Source organism: Myxine glutinosa, chromosome 5 (assembly GCF_964187855.1).
Source record: "Myxine glutinosa chromosome 5, kmMyxGlut1.1, whole genome shotgun sequence".
Taxonomy (NCBI): domain Eukaryota; kingdom Metazoa; phylum Chordata; class Myxini; order Myxiniformes; family Myxinidae; genus Myxine; species Myxine glutinosa.
The window spans coordinates 200,259,109-200,276,976 of record NC_136265.1 but is presented as its reverse complement, the minus strand read 5'-3'; the positions used below and the strand labels follow the sequence as shown (position 1 = coordinate 200,276,976).

General features: G+C 47.0%; 2 protein-coding genes across 12 annotated transcripts in view; both read right to left on the bottom strand.

Annotated features, from left to right (window-relative positions):
• Positions 1-10,185, bottom strand: part of LOC137426492 (MAP/microtubule affinity-regulating kinase 3) — a 171,778-nt gene extending 161,593 nt beyond the window's left edge. For all 11 annotated transcript variants that reach the window (XM_068115071.2, XM_068115075.2, XM_068115077.2 and 8 more), the window contains exon 1: positions 9,679-10,185. In XM_068115071.2, the coding sequence (XP_067971172.2) occupies positions 9,679-9,720 (42 nt within the window). In that variant the 5' untranslated portion in view covers positions 9,721-10,185. The remainder of the gene's footprint in view (positions 1-9,678) is intronic.
• Positions 10,186-12,948: 2,763 nt separating this feature from the next.
• The window catches only part of RBM34 (RNA binding motif protein 34), a 67,323-nt gene continuing 62,403 nt past the window's right edge, over positions 12,949-17,868 (bottom strand). Inside the window, exons 10-11 of the mRNA XM_068115064.2 lie at positions 13,511-13,629; positions 12,949-13,381 (exon numbers count right to left, since the gene is read on the bottom strand). Coding sequence (XP_067971165.2) covers positions 12,995-13,381; positions 13,511-13,629 — 506 coding nt within the window. The 3' untranslated portion in view covers positions 12,949-12,994. The remainder of the gene's footprint in view (positions 13,382-13,510; positions 13,630-17,868) is intronic.

Genomic DNA, 17,868 nt, shown 5'->3' with positions numbered 1-17,868 from the left:
ACCTGTGTCCAAGTCATTGGACACGATGTATTAAAGGACACAGGACACATCCTGTATTAAAGGCAGGTTTGGCATTTATTACGCAGGTGTATCTGTCACTTGTACTTAAGATTGGCGTAATTCGATTTATGGTTTAACAATCATCTTTCTCGTCGTTAACCCCATACACATGCACTGTCTACCGAATAGTTCACCGAGGTTGGTTTTTGCTTATTTTACAAGATTGATCGAAGGCTCAGAGGTGTGGACGTACACGTGTACACGCACGCATGCACGCACACACACACACACACACACACCTCTACCAACCTTAGACGAGATAGAATGCCCATCACTTTGCGTACCAGTGACAACAATGACGCCGCCTTTCTCACCGCACTCAGCGGGCATTTCCTCCGAAGAAATTTCCTCCCCCCCCCCCCCCCCCCCTTGGTCTATCATCTAAATGTTTAGCCGTGCATCGTCTTTCAAATTAAAAAAAATTCATGTCCCTTTTCTATAAATTTCACAGATTGACGATGGGAAAAAAAGTTTCGGCAATCAGAGTTCTCTGAAAGAGGTTTATCAATATTTATCGATTAAAATTGAATCCTGTGAAGGAGCGAAGCCTTCTCTTTACACAACACAACACAATACAATACCATGTGAGTGTGTGTTTTTGTTAGTACTTTAGTGGAGGTGCTGTACTGGCTTGGTAGACAACTTTGCAGAAAAACAATTTTAAAATTACGCTAGTTTCTTGCTTCAGGACAAGCGGCTGTCCATCTGGTAAATTTATGCCGAATGAATCGCTGCACAAGAGAACATCTCAATTGAAGGAATCACCGGGGAGAGGCAACAGTGTTTTACACCAATGCAGAGATTTACCGACAAAGACAGTTCTGTAATGCCAGTGGAAAGGCTGTGTCAGGCACATGGACATTGCTTTGGAATGCCAATGCTGGTCAACAGTGCACAAAAGCTACTGTGGTTACGGAAGTTGGAAGGAAACCCAAATGAGAGAGCAGAGATCCATTATGACCGAGGAGAAAGCAAAACTGGAGAAGGCATGAGGGGGGGGGGGGGCATGGAATACAAGCTTGGGTGGATTACAACCTAATTGCTCAAACTTCCTCAAGCCAATGCAGTGCACCAACAACGGTAACTATAGTTTCTAGAAATACACAATAACTACAGAAATTGTGAGGCTAAAGGGTCAGGCAAAAGCCACAGTATTCCAACACAAAACCAGTGCAAAAAAGGTTCAAAATGTAATTAATATTAAATAGTATAAAACTTCGCACAAGTTTCAAGAATATCAATCAATAATGTTCAAAAGGTTCTAAGAACGAAATTCTCACAATAATCTAAGCACACCACACAGCCCCTCCCCTTCCCCCCCCCCCCATCCCTCAAGAACATAAATAAATAACTAATATTTAAAATAAAAAAACCTGGTCTTATGAACCATCGTGAGTATCTTGTCCATATAACTTTTTAAGCATCCTTTGGATCACTATTAAAGCATCGAGTTACTTTTCCTACCTGGACAAAAATAATATATAAAGGTTTAGATGAGAAAATAAACAAGCAACGAATTAGCAAAGAACCAATCTGAACAATATGGCACACCAAATATATACCTACAACTTGTGAAGCACCATTAGTCGTCTAAACCAAGGTACAAAGGCGTCAAATACACAAATGGGGAGAACCAAACATTTCATTAAGAGTGACAGGTACTGTGTATCAGGTCGTTGTTACTACGTATACATCTTTTTAAAGGAAAAATATGGGTGATGAGATGGTATGGGATTTCATAAGGCAGTCCAAGGCTATAGAACAATCCCACGAGGAAAGGCACAGGAAGCACCCCACACTGACCAGGGACGTCATCAAACATCGTGAGAAAGTACTTTGAACTGGGCAAAAGGGAATAAACACAGGCAGCCGAGACCCTCGAACACCAACGGACAAAGCCTCAAGGTTGCAACCCACAGGATGTTTGGAACCGTCCCCCGACCACTGAAAATGGATGTCTGCCAGGATCTAGCAGGTGGCTTCAGCCCACAGCACCCCAAAGTGACCGCCTAAATAAGGCTTTAGCCGAGATCCAACAAGGCCCCCAGCACCCCAAAGTGACCGCCTAAATAAGGCTTTAGCCAAGATCCAACAAGGCCTCCAGCACCCCAAAGTGACCGCCTAAATAAGGCTTTAGCCGAGATCCAACAAGGCCCCCAGCACCCCAAAGTGAGCACCTAAATAAGGCTTTAGCCGAGATCCAACAAGGCCCCCAGCACCCCAAAGTGACCGCCTAAATAAGGCTTTAGCCAAGATCCAACAAGGCCTCCAGCACCCCAAAGTGACCGCCTAAATAAGGCTTTAGCCGAGATCCAACAAGGCCCCCAGCACCCCAAAGTGAGCACCTAAATAAGGCTTTAGCCGAGATCCAACAAGGCCTCCAGCACCCCAAAGTGACCGCCTAAATAAGGCTTTAGCCGAGATCCAACAAGGCCCCCAGCACCCCAAAGTGACCGCCTAAATAAGGCTTTAGCCGAGATCCAACAAGGCCCCCAGCACCCCAAAGTGACCGCCTAAATATGGCTATAGCCTAGATCCAACAAGGAAGATCAGGCCCTGGATCGGGAATGACCCATTACAAGCATTTTAGCAGGTGCCTTCAATCAGCACACACCCCCCTACCACCCCCCCCCCCCCCCCCAATTAGGGTAGACAATGCCATTATTTTCTTACAACAACTATAATCACACTCGTCATGATAGTCTTTAAAATCATATTGAAAGACAATTACCGTCACATTGCGCTAACATGGAAATTGATTCTTCAATTTTAATGAAACACCGTCAGCGTCGATCTCAATCGTGCTCTATCATTAAATCTTGTGCATTTTTGGTGTTTTGAGAAAATATCGAGGTAAACCTGGTCTTTTGGATAAAACTTCGTCCGCTAATCGGCAGAAATCCTGGGCATGATTTCCGGGGTGAGCACATCAATAGCACCTGATGCATATAGACGTCGGTTACAAATGTTCCTATAAATAGCGGAAGTGTGGGTTGCATTGTCGCGTGTTAGTCCACACTGGGAGTACAGGCATGTTTTGTGCGTCGGCCATGTTTTCGGTACATGCCATGCATCGTTAAGGTCAGGAGTATAGTGGTCTGCATGCATTCGGATAGCTCGATCGGACTTCTTCTAGCAAGCTGTCCAATCACTCTGGGCTGAATATCTCCGATCTTCTAGCAAGCTGTCCAATCACTCTGGGCTGAATATCTCCGATCTTCTGGCAAGCTGGCCAATCACACTGGGCTGAATATCTCCGATCTTCTGGCAAGCTGGCCAATCACACTGGGCTGAATATCTCCGATCTTCTGGCAAGCTGGCCAATCACACTGGGCTGAATATCTCCGATCTTCTGGCAAGCTGTCCAATCACACTGGGCTGAATATCTCCGATCTTCTGGCAAGCTGGCCAATCACTCTGGGCTGAATATCTCCGATCTTCTAGCAAGCTGGCCAATCACACTGGGCTGAATATCTCCGACCTTCTAGCAAGCTGGCCAATCACACTGGGCTGAATATCTCCGATCTTCTGGCAAGCTGTCCAATCACTCTGGGCTGAATATCTCCGATCTTCTGGCAAGCTGGCCAATCACACTGGGCTGAATATCTCCGATCTTCTGGCAAGCTGGCCAATCACACTGGGCTGAATATCTCCGATCTTCTGGCAAGCTGTCCAATCACACTGGGCTGAATATCTCCGATCTTCTAGCAAGCTGGCCAATCACTCTGGGCTGAATATCTCCGATCTTCTAGCAAGCTGTCCAATCACTCTGGGCTGAATATCTCCGATCTTCTAGCAAGCTGTCCAATCACTCTGGGCTGAATATCTCCGATCTTCTAGCAAGCTGTCCAATCACTCTGGGCTGAATATCTCCGATCTTCTAGCAAGCTGGCCAATCACACTGGGCTGAATATCTCCGATCTTCTAGCAAGCTGTCCAATCACTCTGGGCTGAATATCTCCGATCTTCTAGCAAGCTGTCCAATCACTCTGGGCTGAATATCTCCGATCTTCTAGCAAGCTGTCCAATCACTCTGGGCTGAATATCTCCGATCTTCTAGCAAGCTGGCCAATCACACTGGGCTGAATATCTCCGATCTTCTAGCAAGCTGTCCAATCACTCTGGGCTGAATATCTCCGATCTTCTAGCAAGCTGTCCAATCACTCTGGGCTGAATATCTCCGATCTTCTAGCAAGCTGGCCAATCACACTGGGCTGAATATCTCCGATCTTCTAGCAAGCTGTCCAATCACTCTGGGCTGAATATCTCCGATCTTCTAGCAAGCTGTCCAATCACTCTGGGCTGAATATCTCCGATCTTCTAGCAAGCTGGCCAATCGCACTGGGCTGGATATCTTCCCCCCTCCTCCCCTTTCCCCCTCTCCCCATTGCCCCTTCCACCCCCTCCTCCTCCTCCCCATCCCCCCCCCCCCCCCATCTCCCTCCCCTCTCCTTTCCCCCTCTCCTCTCCTTTCCTCCTCCCCTCCCCTCTCCTCTCCTTTCCCCCTCACCACAAATATGTCTGCCCACCCACACCCAGCCTGCTGATGATTTTCGGTGGTGTTAATTTAAACACGATGTGGATATTTATTATGGTAACCTATGAAATAAAGTAGACACAAGGTGGACATCATGTCTATTTAACCAAAATTTAAATTCACCATTTCTCCAACACACTATCAACAGCTCTCCCTACCTCCCCCTCTCACCCTTCATCATACCCTACTCCTCCCCTCCCCTGCCCCCGATACCCCCCCCCCCCTCCCTCTTCCTTAACGGTATAGACCTCAAAGATCTGAGGCCTTCGCCCCAAACCTGTTTGATCTCTCCATACAGGTTGCTTCTGCCAAGTACATTTTTCATCGCTGTTAAAAATATCTAGATTTTATTCTTCATCAAGGTAGGTCGTACCTCACAATTCTCTGGTTCTCTTTCTTTCCTCCATGCTCATTGTGGTACACAGTGACACAAAACAGCAGAATGACTCCTTTTCTCTGTTCAAACTGGTTGAATAAGTGATTATTTTTTTTTGCAGCCACCTGCAAATCACCAAAGGTGAGTTCAATTCTAAAGTAAAGGCACCTGCTTCAAATCTAATTATTTCTAAACTTGTAAAAGGTGCCAATATTATTGTCCGGGCCATGTAATTTTTACAGCTTTTTTTGTTTTGTTCCACTGCAAACCAAAGAAATCCAAATGTGGATACCAAAATATTTATTTATTTCAACAATTTTCTGGAAGAAATGGTGCAATATTTGATAAAGGTGCAACGGTGCCAATATTTTTAGCCACGATTGCATGAGGTCGAGATGGTGATAAAGTTGATTTTTCAGTATAATTAGATGGAATAAATTTTCATCATTGCAATTTTAATTTTTTAGCATTACATTTTAAACGAGAATGACACTCAGTTGAGCGCGTACCTCCGCCCGACTGAACGGTTTACGTTTTGTATCCCACCGATAGGCCGGATCCGGACGTTCACCAAAATCGAATCAATTCGGCCTCGTCACACACCCAACTCGTCTACCAAGTTTCGTCCGAATATGTACACAGACAGAGAGACGGCCAGAGAGACGGGGGTGAAAACATAACCCCCGTTGGCGGAGGTATCAATGTACGATTACGGAGAAACATGTTATGGGAAAGTAAGTCAAAACCTTCAAGAACCTTGTACACATGGAACATCCGGATGTGGAGGCACTGTATTCTTCCGTAAGCATCCAGGTAAGGGCAGAAGCACCTGACAGATGTCAATAAGGTGAGACGTGCGTTTTCCAGCGCACGAGGGGATAGTATCCCAAGAGAATTCCCTGACGATTGTGAAGCTAATCAATTGTGCTCTCTTCGCCCCATGTGCCAAGAGTCTCCAGAAGATGCAGCGCGTTCACTTCGTCAGCATCCTGTTCAGACAATTCAACAGGACTGGCTTTGATCCACTCAAGTGCGGATGAAGGCAGGAAGGTGGCATCTTGAGCCCCGGATGGTTTTCTGCAATATCCGTCCCTGCATGTCTTGTTGGAGATGAAGAGGTTAACACTGATGACGATGCTGAACAAGTCATTGCTGCCTCGGTGGATATGGACAAACCTCAGGAAGATGAGGACCATGGATTGAAGAGGGCAATGACTTGGATACCAACATAGAGGAGCTTATCGAATCCAGTTGTATGATAGACATTGCACATCTTTCATTGCAGGTGTTTGAGGTGTTTGAGCATCTGTCTGAGGGAGGGTAGGGATGGGTGGGGGTGGGGGGTTGAAGACATCTGCAATATCTGTTATGGGTCATGCCATATACAGAGGAATCCAATGCTTCATTCTGAATCAGTTTCATTCATGTTGATCTAGAACCATTTTTGTGGGCAGGGGTCAATTTCAGGAGGGATGTGGGCGAATGGCATCTGCTATATCCTAACATGTCCATTTTCAGAGGTTGGGGAACCTTCCTAAAACCCTTTGAGGTGCATCGTTAGATCCTTGGTCATGGACTTTGATGGTTAGTTTTATGACAATGCATGACGCAGTAAGAGAGCAAACAGGACAGTCACCATCTTATTATCAAAACAGACAGGGAAAAACAATAGTAGTGGGGGAAACAATAAAGCAAAATAGGGAGGGGTGGAAGAGAAGAGGAAATAGAGTGGGGGGCGGCGGCGTCGGTGAAAGAGAAGAGAAAATAAGGGGGTGGAAAAAAAGGGAGAGATGGAAGAATGAAAAGAGGGGAAAGCACCGATGAAAACAGCGAGGGGATCGTAAGGAATAAAATGGGAAGGGAATGGGAAGGGAAGAGCAAGGATGAAAAAGGGGGAGAGAGCAAGGATGAAAAAGGGGAGAGGGCAAGGATGAAAAAGGGGGAGAGAGCAAGGATGAAAAAGGGGAGAGGGCAAGGATGAAAAAGGGGGAGAGGGCACGGATGAAAAAGGGAGAGGGCACGGATGAAAAAGGGAGAGGGCACGGATGAAAAAGGGAGAGGGCACGGATGAAAAAGGGAGAGGGCACGGATGAAAAAGGGAGAGGGCACGGATGAAAAAGGGAGACGGTACGGATGAAAAAGGGAGAGGGCACGGATGAAAAAGGGAGAGGGCACGGATGAAAAAGGGAGAGGGCACGGATGAAAAAGGGAGAGGGCACGGATGAAAAAGGGAGAGGGCACGGATGAAAAAGGGAGAGGGCACGGATGAAAAAGGGAGAGGGCACGGATGAAAAAGGGAGAGGGCACGGATGAAAAAGGAGGAGCAGGCAAGGATGAAAAAGGGAGACGGTACGGATGAAAAAGGGAGAGGGCACGGATGAAAAAGGGAGAGGGCACGGATGAAAAAGGGAGAAGGCACGGATGAAAAAGGGAGAGGGCACGGATGAAAAAGGGAGACGGCACGGATGAAAAAGGGAGAGGGCACGGATGAAAAAGGGAGAGGGCACGGATGAAAAAGGGAGAGGGCACGGATGAAAAAGGGAGAGGGCACGGATGAAAAAGGGAGAGGGCACGGATGAAAAAGGGAGAGGGCACGGATGAAAAAGGGAGAGGGCACGGATGAAAAAGGGAGAGGGCACGGATGAAAAAGGGAAAGGGCAATGATGAAAAAGGGAGAGGGCAAGAATGAAAAAGGAGGAGAAGGCAAGGATGAAAAAGGGAGAGGGCACTGATGAAAAAGGGAGAGAGCACGGATGAAAAAGGGAAAGGGCAAGGATGAAAAAGGGAGAGGGCACGGATGAAAAAGGGAGAGGGCACGGATGAAAAAGGGAGAGGGCACGGATGAAAAAGGGAGAGGGCACGGATGAAAAAGGGAGAGGGCACGGATGAAAAAGGGAGAGGGCACGGATGAAAAAGGGAGAGGGCACGGATGAAAAAGGGAGAGGGCACGGATGAAAAAGGGAAAGGGCAATGATGAAAAAGGGAGAGGGCAAGAATGAAAAGGGAGAGGGCAAGGATGAAAAGGGGAGAGGGCAAGGATGAAAAGGGGAGAGGGCAAGGATGAAAAGGGGAGAGGGCAAGGATGAAAAGGGGAGAGGGCAAGGATGAAAAGGGGAGAGGGCAAGGATGAAAAGGGGAGAGGGCAAGGATGAAAAGGGGAGAGGGCAAGGATGAAAAGGGGAGAGGGCAAGGATGAAAAGGGGAGAGGGCAAGGATGAAAAGGGGAGAGGGCAAGGATGAAAAGGGGAGAGGGCAAGGATGAAAAGGGGAGAGGGCAAGGATGAAAAGGGAGAGGACAAGGATGAAAAAGAGAGAGGGCAAGGATGAAAAGGGGAGAGGGCAAGGATGAAAAGGGGAGAGGGCAAGGATGAAAAGGGGAGAGGGCAAGGATGAAAAGGGGAGAGGGCAAGGATGAAAAGGGGAGAGGGCAAGGATGAAAAGGGGAGAGGGCAAGGATGAAAAGGGGAGAGGGCAAGGATGAAAAGGGGAGAGGGCAAGGATGAAAAGGGAGAGGACAAGGATGAAAAAGAGAGAGGGCAAGGATGAAAAGGGAGAGGGCAAGGATGAAAAGGGGAGAGGGCAAGGATGAAAAGGGGAGAGGGCAAGGATGAAAAGGGGAGAGGGCAAGGATGAAAAGGGGAGAGGGCAAGGATGAAAAGGGAGAGGACAAGGATGAAAAAGAGAGAGGGCAAGGATGAAAAGGGGAGAGCGCAAGGATGAAAAGGGGTGAGGGCAAGGATGAAAAGGGGAGAGGACAAGGATGAAAAGGGGAGAGGACAAGGATGAAAAGGGGAGAGGGCAAGGATGAAAAGGGGAGAGGACAAGGATGAAAAAGGGAGAGGGCAAGGATGAAAAGGGGAGAGGGCAAGGATGAAAAGGGGAGAGGACAAGGATGAAAAGGGGAGAGGACAAGGATGAAAAGGGGAGAGGGCAAGGATGAAAAGGGGAGAGGGCAAGGATGAAAAGGGGAGAGGGCAAGAATGAAAAGGGGAGAGGGCAAGAATGAAAAGGGGAGAGGGCAAGGATGAAAAGGGGAGAGGGCAAGGATGAAAAGGGGAGAGGGCAAGGATGAAAAAGGGAGAGGGCAAGGATGAAAAAGGGGGAGAGGGCAAGGATGAAAAAGGAAAGGGCACGGATGAAAATGAAAAGAAATGATGAAGAATATGATAAATCGAGGGAGATTGTGAGTTGAGCTGAGAAGGAGGGGAGGGGGAGGAATGGAGGAATGGAGGAATGAGGGATGAGTGAGGGATGAGGGCTGAGGAGTGAGGAGTGAGAGGGGTGAGGGGTGAGGAGTGAGAGGCGGAGTGGGGGAAGCAAGAGTGACAGGGGGAGGAAGGAAATCCTAAATATGTTCATTTATTTTTTAACAAATTGAAAACAACAACAAGGTGCACATGGTGGTGCTTCATGGGAGCAGAACCTGCCACAGAAGACTTCCCAGGGCTGGTAATGGATGCACCCACCGATCAACACCCTGTTCTGAACACATCATCGGTGCAGCTCGCGAAACGAGGGTCAATTTGAGAGATAAAGAAACAAACAACGACCACCTAAACTGTCACCATCACTCGAACACCCAACGGTCCATCGCCTTGGGATCCTCCTGGGTTTGAAGACCAATGGTGCCCGAATACAAGCACCAAGAGGGAAAAGAGCAAAGAACCCACAGTGCAGCCCGATTCATTCACACGGCCGTACGTACGTGCTCAGAATCCCGCTCTCCCAGCGACGGCCGGTTGGACATCTTGGTGATTTCGAGTTGAAGGATTAGGAGGAAGAAGAATGAGATGGAAAGGGCGGGAGGCGACAGATGACACTTCGCTCCCCTCACTGTGTCGAACCTTCCGACGTCCCCTCCAACCCCGACCTCAGTTGGAGTCACCGTCCATCAGGACGCGCCTCCCAAACGCCCGGGGCCCGGTACCGCCGCGGTACGAGGCATCGTGCAGAGAAAGACCTCGCGGTGGCATCGAACGATGCCAATTCCACCGGCGGGGACGTGTCTGACAGGACTGAGGGAGAAAGTGCTCGAATCGACGTGCCCAGCTCTTTACACGGGTCGCAGCGATCCCAAATCGATGCGAAAGCCGCCGGCGCTGACAGAGCCCCGCGCCGATTCCCTCATCCCGGGAAAGCCGCACCCGTTCCCAACAATCCGCCTCCGCCCGCTCACAATGGCGGCCGCGGCCCATCCGCGCCGGGAGGAGCTGAGCATGACGTCGTGCGGCGACCCCCCGTCCATTGGTTCGTTAGTGCTTCTTCCTCTTCCATTTAAGGGCAGCTACGGAGCAAGGTCTCGTGAAGGGATTTGCACGAGCACCGTTCGTGTATTCGGGCCGACGAACTGATGTGGTCCACTTTTTGAACACAAGAATTTCCTCCGTTAATAAAAAGTCATATTGTTTGAGAAATGCACGAAAATGTCCTTCAAAATTAACTGCTTATGAATTTTTTTTTTGCACATAAATCCTAATCCAATATACTGTATACTGTATACAGTATAGTTCAAAACTGACAAACTCACCACTCATTTGTTCCTCTTTTCCCCACCTGTGGAATCAACTTCCATATCCTCTTCAATCTCATCCTTCCCTCCAGGTCTTCAAGACAGAGGTTCATCACCATCAGACCATCCCCAATCCAAATCCATGATCTTTTACACCCACATAACCCCACTCAAATCCCTCCTCCTTCCCAATTTTCCCTCCTTGGAGTTCCCACCCCATGCATTCTCTCCTGCCCCCCATTCCTCCCCACCTCCATTGTCCAAGTCTGCCTCCATCTTGGCCTTCAACTCTGCAGTTGGTGTTTCCCCCATCTCTCAACTATTCATTTTGTCCTATTGTGTCCTGATCCGTTCAGTGTACTAATTCTAGCTCTTCCATCAGCCTCGACTATGTATACAAAAACCCCAAGAATGTCAGTTATAACTGACAGTGGCATGTGCCATGATTTCCATCCAGACTTTCAGTTATCTGATTTAGTTTAATTCGTTCTGGACTTTGTGACATTGTTCTCACACAAAGTCCTCGTGTCCCAAAACATCGAATACACGTGAGTTATCGGTTATGAATACATCCCAATGATTAACAACGAACACCTCCGTTAAATAAGAAAGTTTTGATGAAATTATGGTTATAGATGGATTTAAAGAGCCAGTTGCAGACAAATTTTTATTGGAAGAACGAAAAGACTTCACGAACCACGTACGAATGCCTCTCCTGAAATGTTCGATTCCCTTTGAGAGGATACACCTTTGAAATCCACATCCACCTGCATGGCTCGAAAAAACTCTGGAGTTTCTGGAAGATGCACTCTCTCTCTGCTCCACTCCAATTGGCTCGACACAACTCTGGAGTTTCTGGAAGATGCACTCTCTCTCTGCTCCACTCCAATTGGCTCGACACAACTCTGGAGTTTCTGGAAGATGCACTCTCTCTCTGCTCCACTCCAATTGGCTCAAACAACTCTGGAGTTTCTGGAAGATGCTCTCTCTGCTCCACTCCAATTGGCTCAAACGACTCTGGAGTTTCTGGGAGATGCTCTCTCTGCTCCACTCCAATTGGCTCGACACAACTCTGGAGTTTCTGGAAGATGCTCTCTCTGCTCCACTCCAATTGGCTCGACACTGATGAAACTGGTGAACGATGGATTGAAGAAATTGATAGTTCTATGGCCACAATATCCTTCTTACCTGTTATTTATAACCGATGGATGAAAATGTTAATGAGGTCGCTGCTATTGAAAACTATATTACATGAAATATGGGACCTGTGGTTGGTTGTGTGGTTAAAGACTTCTGCTTTTCTTTCTTCATTGACCGATGTGGGTTTGAATGTTCGATTTCCAAGTCTGCTCATCCTCACAAACCCACGCTTGCCAAGCAGGCCGAGAATGGCAAGCACCTCTCAGATAGAGTCGAGAGAGGTCTTCGTCCTGCAGTGGACCCAATATTTGCTTTACTCCACAAAGGCAGACTTGTGTTAACCCAGCGACTGTCACAAACAAGGTGATGGTCAAAACGATCTTAGGTCTTACAATCTGCATCCTGCAGTCACAGGGGAAAGGCAAGTTCAAATACAAGGTCATTCCTGACACACGCCGAGGGTGAATTTGAGGGTGCAGGGTGCTGGGAGAAGGCCCTACTTATGCTGGATATATATTACACCCACAAAAGAGTACCGACGGGACAGCGAGCTTGACGTCCCCTCATCAAGATGCTCCGCAATGAAATCCTTCCTGGTGTCATACTTCTTAAAGAAGACGTTGCAAATAGCAACCATGACATGTTCAGATCGAGTATGCATGGTAGGCCAATTTGAACCTGTCGCATACCTTTGCCGCTCAGCAACGCAGTGTAACGAAGGGCACACCAGGCGTGCGTGGTACGAGTAAGATATGCAATCGTTGTTTACAAGCATTATTGGGCCTCCATCACCGATCCGACGGTACATCTGCAAGCAGCCTGCATTGCAATCAAACATGGTATCTCATTGGGGATATTATGTCTCAAAGAGCCCTGGATAGGTCTGGCTTCTGCCAGCCTGGCAAGCTCCACAAGAACGCCCACACGTTCGCTTTCACAAATGTAAACAGGCTGCTCACGCCGCATACATTCTCACCTGCCTGGAAGCTCAGTGGAGCATTTATATGCATCTCAATCATTCGTATTTGCTGAGAAACTAAGTAGCATACAGTCAGACTCATGATTGACAGTGATGCATCACTTTTAAAACCCACATGAAGAAAAAGGCCATGACTAACCCAATTCCATGGATTTCACACATCGGTTCCATGGAGTTTTGCCAAAGGGTGGAATCACTGGAAGGCGAGAAACTAAAACACGATTTAAATATAACCAGCACCGGAAGCAATGATAAAGGGAGTGAATTGGACCTGCCTCTGGGCTCCACAGGTGGCACGCACGCACGACGTAGCTTCCTGGATGACGCCAGAGAAAGGAAAACACAAATTGTGACTTTTAAATAAAAATCTTTAATACCATTGTTCATCAAAATTCACTTCTTATAGCTGCGACCCTTCAAAATGTTTTTGCCTTTGCTCTTACAGTTATTGTGCTGGGTCGTAACCTTGCTGTCACTCTTGCATTTGGACTTGTTGGCCCATAAATTGACCTGTTTTTTGCACTTAACCTGCCGATGATCCTTCCTGACCCGTTGCTTGGCCTTTTCTCCAACAAAATCACCTTTGCTTTTGACTAGCCATGATGGTTTATCAGCCTTGTCAACCTTTTTCTTTTTCTTCTTCACAAGAGCGTCTCTGTTGACTGCTGCTGGAGGTTCCTTTCTGGCAGTCGGATTGTGCACCGAGCGTCGAATTCGCACCTTCCTCCCAGAAAGTTCGGACCCTTGGAGCTGCAAAGCTAGGGACACACCATCTGCACTCTGCAGAGAGAGCACAATCCTCAATCAATCATGGATTGTGCAAAGCAAGAGAAAATGTCCACAGCAGAGCACAGCAAACAGTACATGCTACACAAAGCCAAAGACGTTTGACCCCACACTGTGGCTTACCTCAAAAAGGATGAAGCCAAAGCCTTTTCCAAGACCAGAGTTGTTGTCCCGTACTATGCGGACACCCGATATGGGACCACACATCTCAAAATGTCGCCTTACAGCCTCCTCTTCAATATCTACACAACATAATTAAAGCAAGACTTTAGCTCCCTCCACCATCATACAACCTTCCGGACTTCTCAGGGCGGAGTTCATGCCTATATTAAATTTCCGCACACGGTTAACAAGTAAAATGTGATACGCTCGACAAACTCTTAAACTGAATCAAATTTCAAAATTTAAACTGCAGAACTGAGCTTAATAACAGTTCCGACTGCTTTAAAAAAGTGTTCATTTGCTAAAAATGTGTCTCCGGGCATCTCCAGATTTCTCTGGGTGTCTCCGAACTTCTCGACTTATCCGAGGTGTTTGTGTCTATTTTTCTGCTCGCATTTTAAACCTAAAATGCAATACGCTCTACAAACTCTAAACCTGAACCAAATCTCAAAATTTAAACCGCAGCATTGAGCTTAACAGCAGTTCCGACTGCTAAAAAAAGTCTTCATTTGCCAAAAACGTGTCTCCAGACATCTCATAATGAATGACCGCGGTATTGTTGGAGTGCTTGCTTGAGTGCTTAGCTGCTTGGCAAGCACTCTACAAGCATCTTGGTAATGGAACACCACACTAGATGGAACACCCTCTTCAGATCGAGTCTATTATATTCATTTTATTAACTTTAAAAAGTAAAAAGTACATATATCGACGAATGAAGGCAGCCCCCTACCCCGCCCCCTGGTGCCTCGCCTTTGTTGTGCCAATTTATTTTCCCCCCTTTTTGTGCCATCTCCTTTCATTATACAAAGCGTCACTTCCACATAAATAGATATCTTTAAAAATAATGTCCATCAACCTCGTGTTGGAGTTCCAGAATGTTTGGTTCGAGCTATGAATTTCAAACTCGACGAGAAACTTCTTATTCAAACTCGACGAGAAACTTCTTATTCAAACTCGAAAAGCATTACAGAGAAACTCAGCCATGATAATTCTTCCAGAGAAACACTATGAACAAAAGCATCAGCCCTTATTCTTCTTCTCCTTCAAAGCATGATGGAGAAACTCGACTTTCATGAGATTGCCAAAACATCAACATAAAAAAACAACACATTTTATTATTCCCTGCATTTTTGGCAACAAACACTGCCCAGATCTTCTTCAAACTCATGAAAAACTATTTATTCAAACTCGGAAAACATTACGGAGAAACAATCTGCTTCTGGATAATTCTTCTTTTTCTTCAAACTCCCTCCCACGTGCCTGATTTGGGGTCTGCAGTGCCTTGCTAAAAATCATTTATTTCCCCCCTTTTTGTGCGATCTGCTTTCATTATATGAATATATTTATAGTGGAAATTAAATATTATAGTTATATAAATATACCTACAAAAAATATATACATGTAAAAAATAAATAAATAAATCAACATCGAGTGCTTAAAACACTTGGCTTCCATCGTGAGACGGTGGCTCGCTACTCCATGGAGATATTCCAGAATTAAAGCAATGGGACAAGCACAAGCACATAAAAACATTGCCTCAAAAAGAGAACCATGACAATTACAACTACATATGGGCAGGGTACAGTCCGAAGTGGAGATCGGTTTCTGAGGTTTGGGACATGGAATGTAGGGACAATGACAGGGAGATCAGGAGAAGTGGTGGAAGTATTGGTCAGAAGAAGAGTGGACATATGTTGTGTGCAAGAGACGAGATGGAAGGGAAGTGCTGTGAGAATGGTGAAGGGTAGGCAGGGACAGAAATACAAGTTTGTGTGGCAAGGGTGCCTGGAGGGCGTGAATGGTGTTGGTGTCCTGTTTTCGGAGGAGTTTGTAGACAGTGTGGTGAGTGTGACTACACTGACTAGAGTGAGTGATAGGTTGATGATGGTGAAAATGATGATTGGAAATCTCTTGGTGAACGTCATCTCGGGATATGCTCCGCAGGTTGGTCGGAGCGATGAAGAGAAGGACAGGTTCTGGTGTGCGATAGAGAAGCTGATGGAAAACGTGAAAGATAAGGAAGTTGTTGTGGTAGGAGGAGACCTAAATGGACATGTGGGAAGGAGTATGGATGGTTTTGAGGGAGTTCATGGGGGTTACGGATATGGTGTGAGAAATGGAGAAGGTGAAAGGATTTTGGAGTTTGTGATTGAGCTGATTTGTTGATTTGTAATACTCAGTTCCAGAAAGGGGATAATAAGCTTGTTACATACACGTCAGGTGGGTCGACGACAACCGTTGACTACATGATGGTGCGTAGGCGAGATAGGGGGCACCTCCGGGACACAAAGGTGATCCCGGGGGAGGAGGCTGTTTCACAGCACCACTTGGGTGTCTGCGACATCAGGGTGAAAGGTGCGAAGAGAGCTCGGCGGGTGAAGTACCAACCGAGAATGAAGGTGTGGAGGTTGAAAGAGGTGACAGTAAGGGAGGCATTAAAAGAGAGGCTGAGTAGGGTAGAGGATGATGTGGTTGAGCTCGAAAGTGGTTGGATGTCAATGAAAGCTAGTCTGTTGGGAGCCGTTGGTGAGGTATGTGGATGGACAAAAGGACCACCGAGGCACTCGGAAACATGGTGGTGGGATGATGAAGTTGGAAAGAGGATTGACGAGAAGAGGAAGAAGTTCAAGGAGTGGCAGAAGGCGAAGGGTACAGGCGCAGAAACAACAGAGCATGAAAGTTATAAGGCAGCCAAGAAGGCTGCAAAGAAAGAGGTAGCAAAGGTGCAGGAGGCATGTAGGGAAAATGTTCAGAGAACGCTTGGATTCGGAAGAGGGTCAGAGAGCAGTATTCAGGATTGCAAAGCAGATAGTGAAAGAGAGGTGTGATGTGATGGGGGTGAGTTGCTTGAAGGATGAAGTGGGACAAATCGTTGTGGACCCAGATGGAATGAAAGGAAGATGGAAAAGATATATGGAAATGCTGTTGAATACAGAGAATGAATGGGATGGCAACATAGAGAGTAACCCAGTTTTAGGACCAGCAGAGAAGATAACTGAGAAGGAAGTTGACGAAGCGATAAAAGCAATGAAGAGTAGAAAAGCGGGAGGGCCGACGGGAGTTGTGGGAGATATGTTGAAGGCAGCAGGAAGTTGGGGTGTGAAGAGAATGACAGAGATCTGTAATCTGGCGGTGAAAGAAGGCCGCATTCCAGTGGCTTGGGAACTGAGTACCCTCGTCCCTCTATACAAGGGGAAAGGTGACCCTCTGGAGTGTGGCTCGTACCGAGCGATAAAGTTATTGGAGCATGGAATGAAGGTATTGGAAAGGGTGTTGGAGAGGAGGATAAGGAAGAAAGTGAAGATCGATGAAATGCAGTTTGGATTTATGCCAGGAAGAGGAACGACAGACACACTTTTTCTTGTGAGGCAGTTGCAGGAGAAGTACATGGAGAAGAGGAAGAAGTTGTTTCTTGGGTTTGTTGATCTGGAGAAAGCATTCGATCGGGTTCCACGCAAAGAATTGACATGGGCAATGAGGAAGTTAGAAGTGGAGGAATGGTTGATCAGAGTAGTGATGGTAATGTACAAAAGAGCGCGCACAGCGGTAAGGACGAAGGACGGGAACAGTGGTGAGTTTGAGGTGAAGGTGGGAGTGCATCAGGGGTCGGTACTAAGTTCACTACTATTTGTAGCTGTGATGGAGGTGCTGGCTCAGAACGTAAAGGAGGGTTTACCGTGGGAGTTGTTGTATGCAGATGATCTGGTGTTGATTGCGGAAAGTATGGATGGACTGAAGGAAAAGATGAACAAGTGGAAGGAATGTATGGAGACAAAAGGTCTGAAGGTGAATATCGGAAAGACGAAGGTGATGGCAAGTGGTAAAGCATGTGGTGAGGTGGAAAGAACTGGGAAGTGGCCCTGTGCTGTGTGCATGAAGGGTGTCGGAGTGAACTCCATTCAATGTACAATGTGCGCTGAGTGGGTTCATCAAAAATGTAGTGGTCTGAGAGGGTCATTAACCAGTGTGGCAGGTACATTCAAATGTAAGGTGTGCACAGAGGGAGCTGCAGATGGAGGGAATGTTGAGTTGGATCTTGGAGACAGTGTGAAGCTGGAAGGTGTGAAAACATTTTGCTACCTCAGAGACATGCTGAATGGAGAAGGTGGATCAGACTCGGCAACGGTTGCTAGAGTGAGATGTGCATGGAAGAAGTTTCGGGAACTGAGTGGCGTGCTGATGAGGAGGGGAGTGTCGTTGAAGCTGTAGGGAAAGGTGTATGCTGCATGTGTGAGAAGTGTTATGATTTATGGGAGCGAGACATGGGTAATGAACGTAGAGCAGCAACGAAGGTTGGAAAGGGTGGAAATGCGAATGGT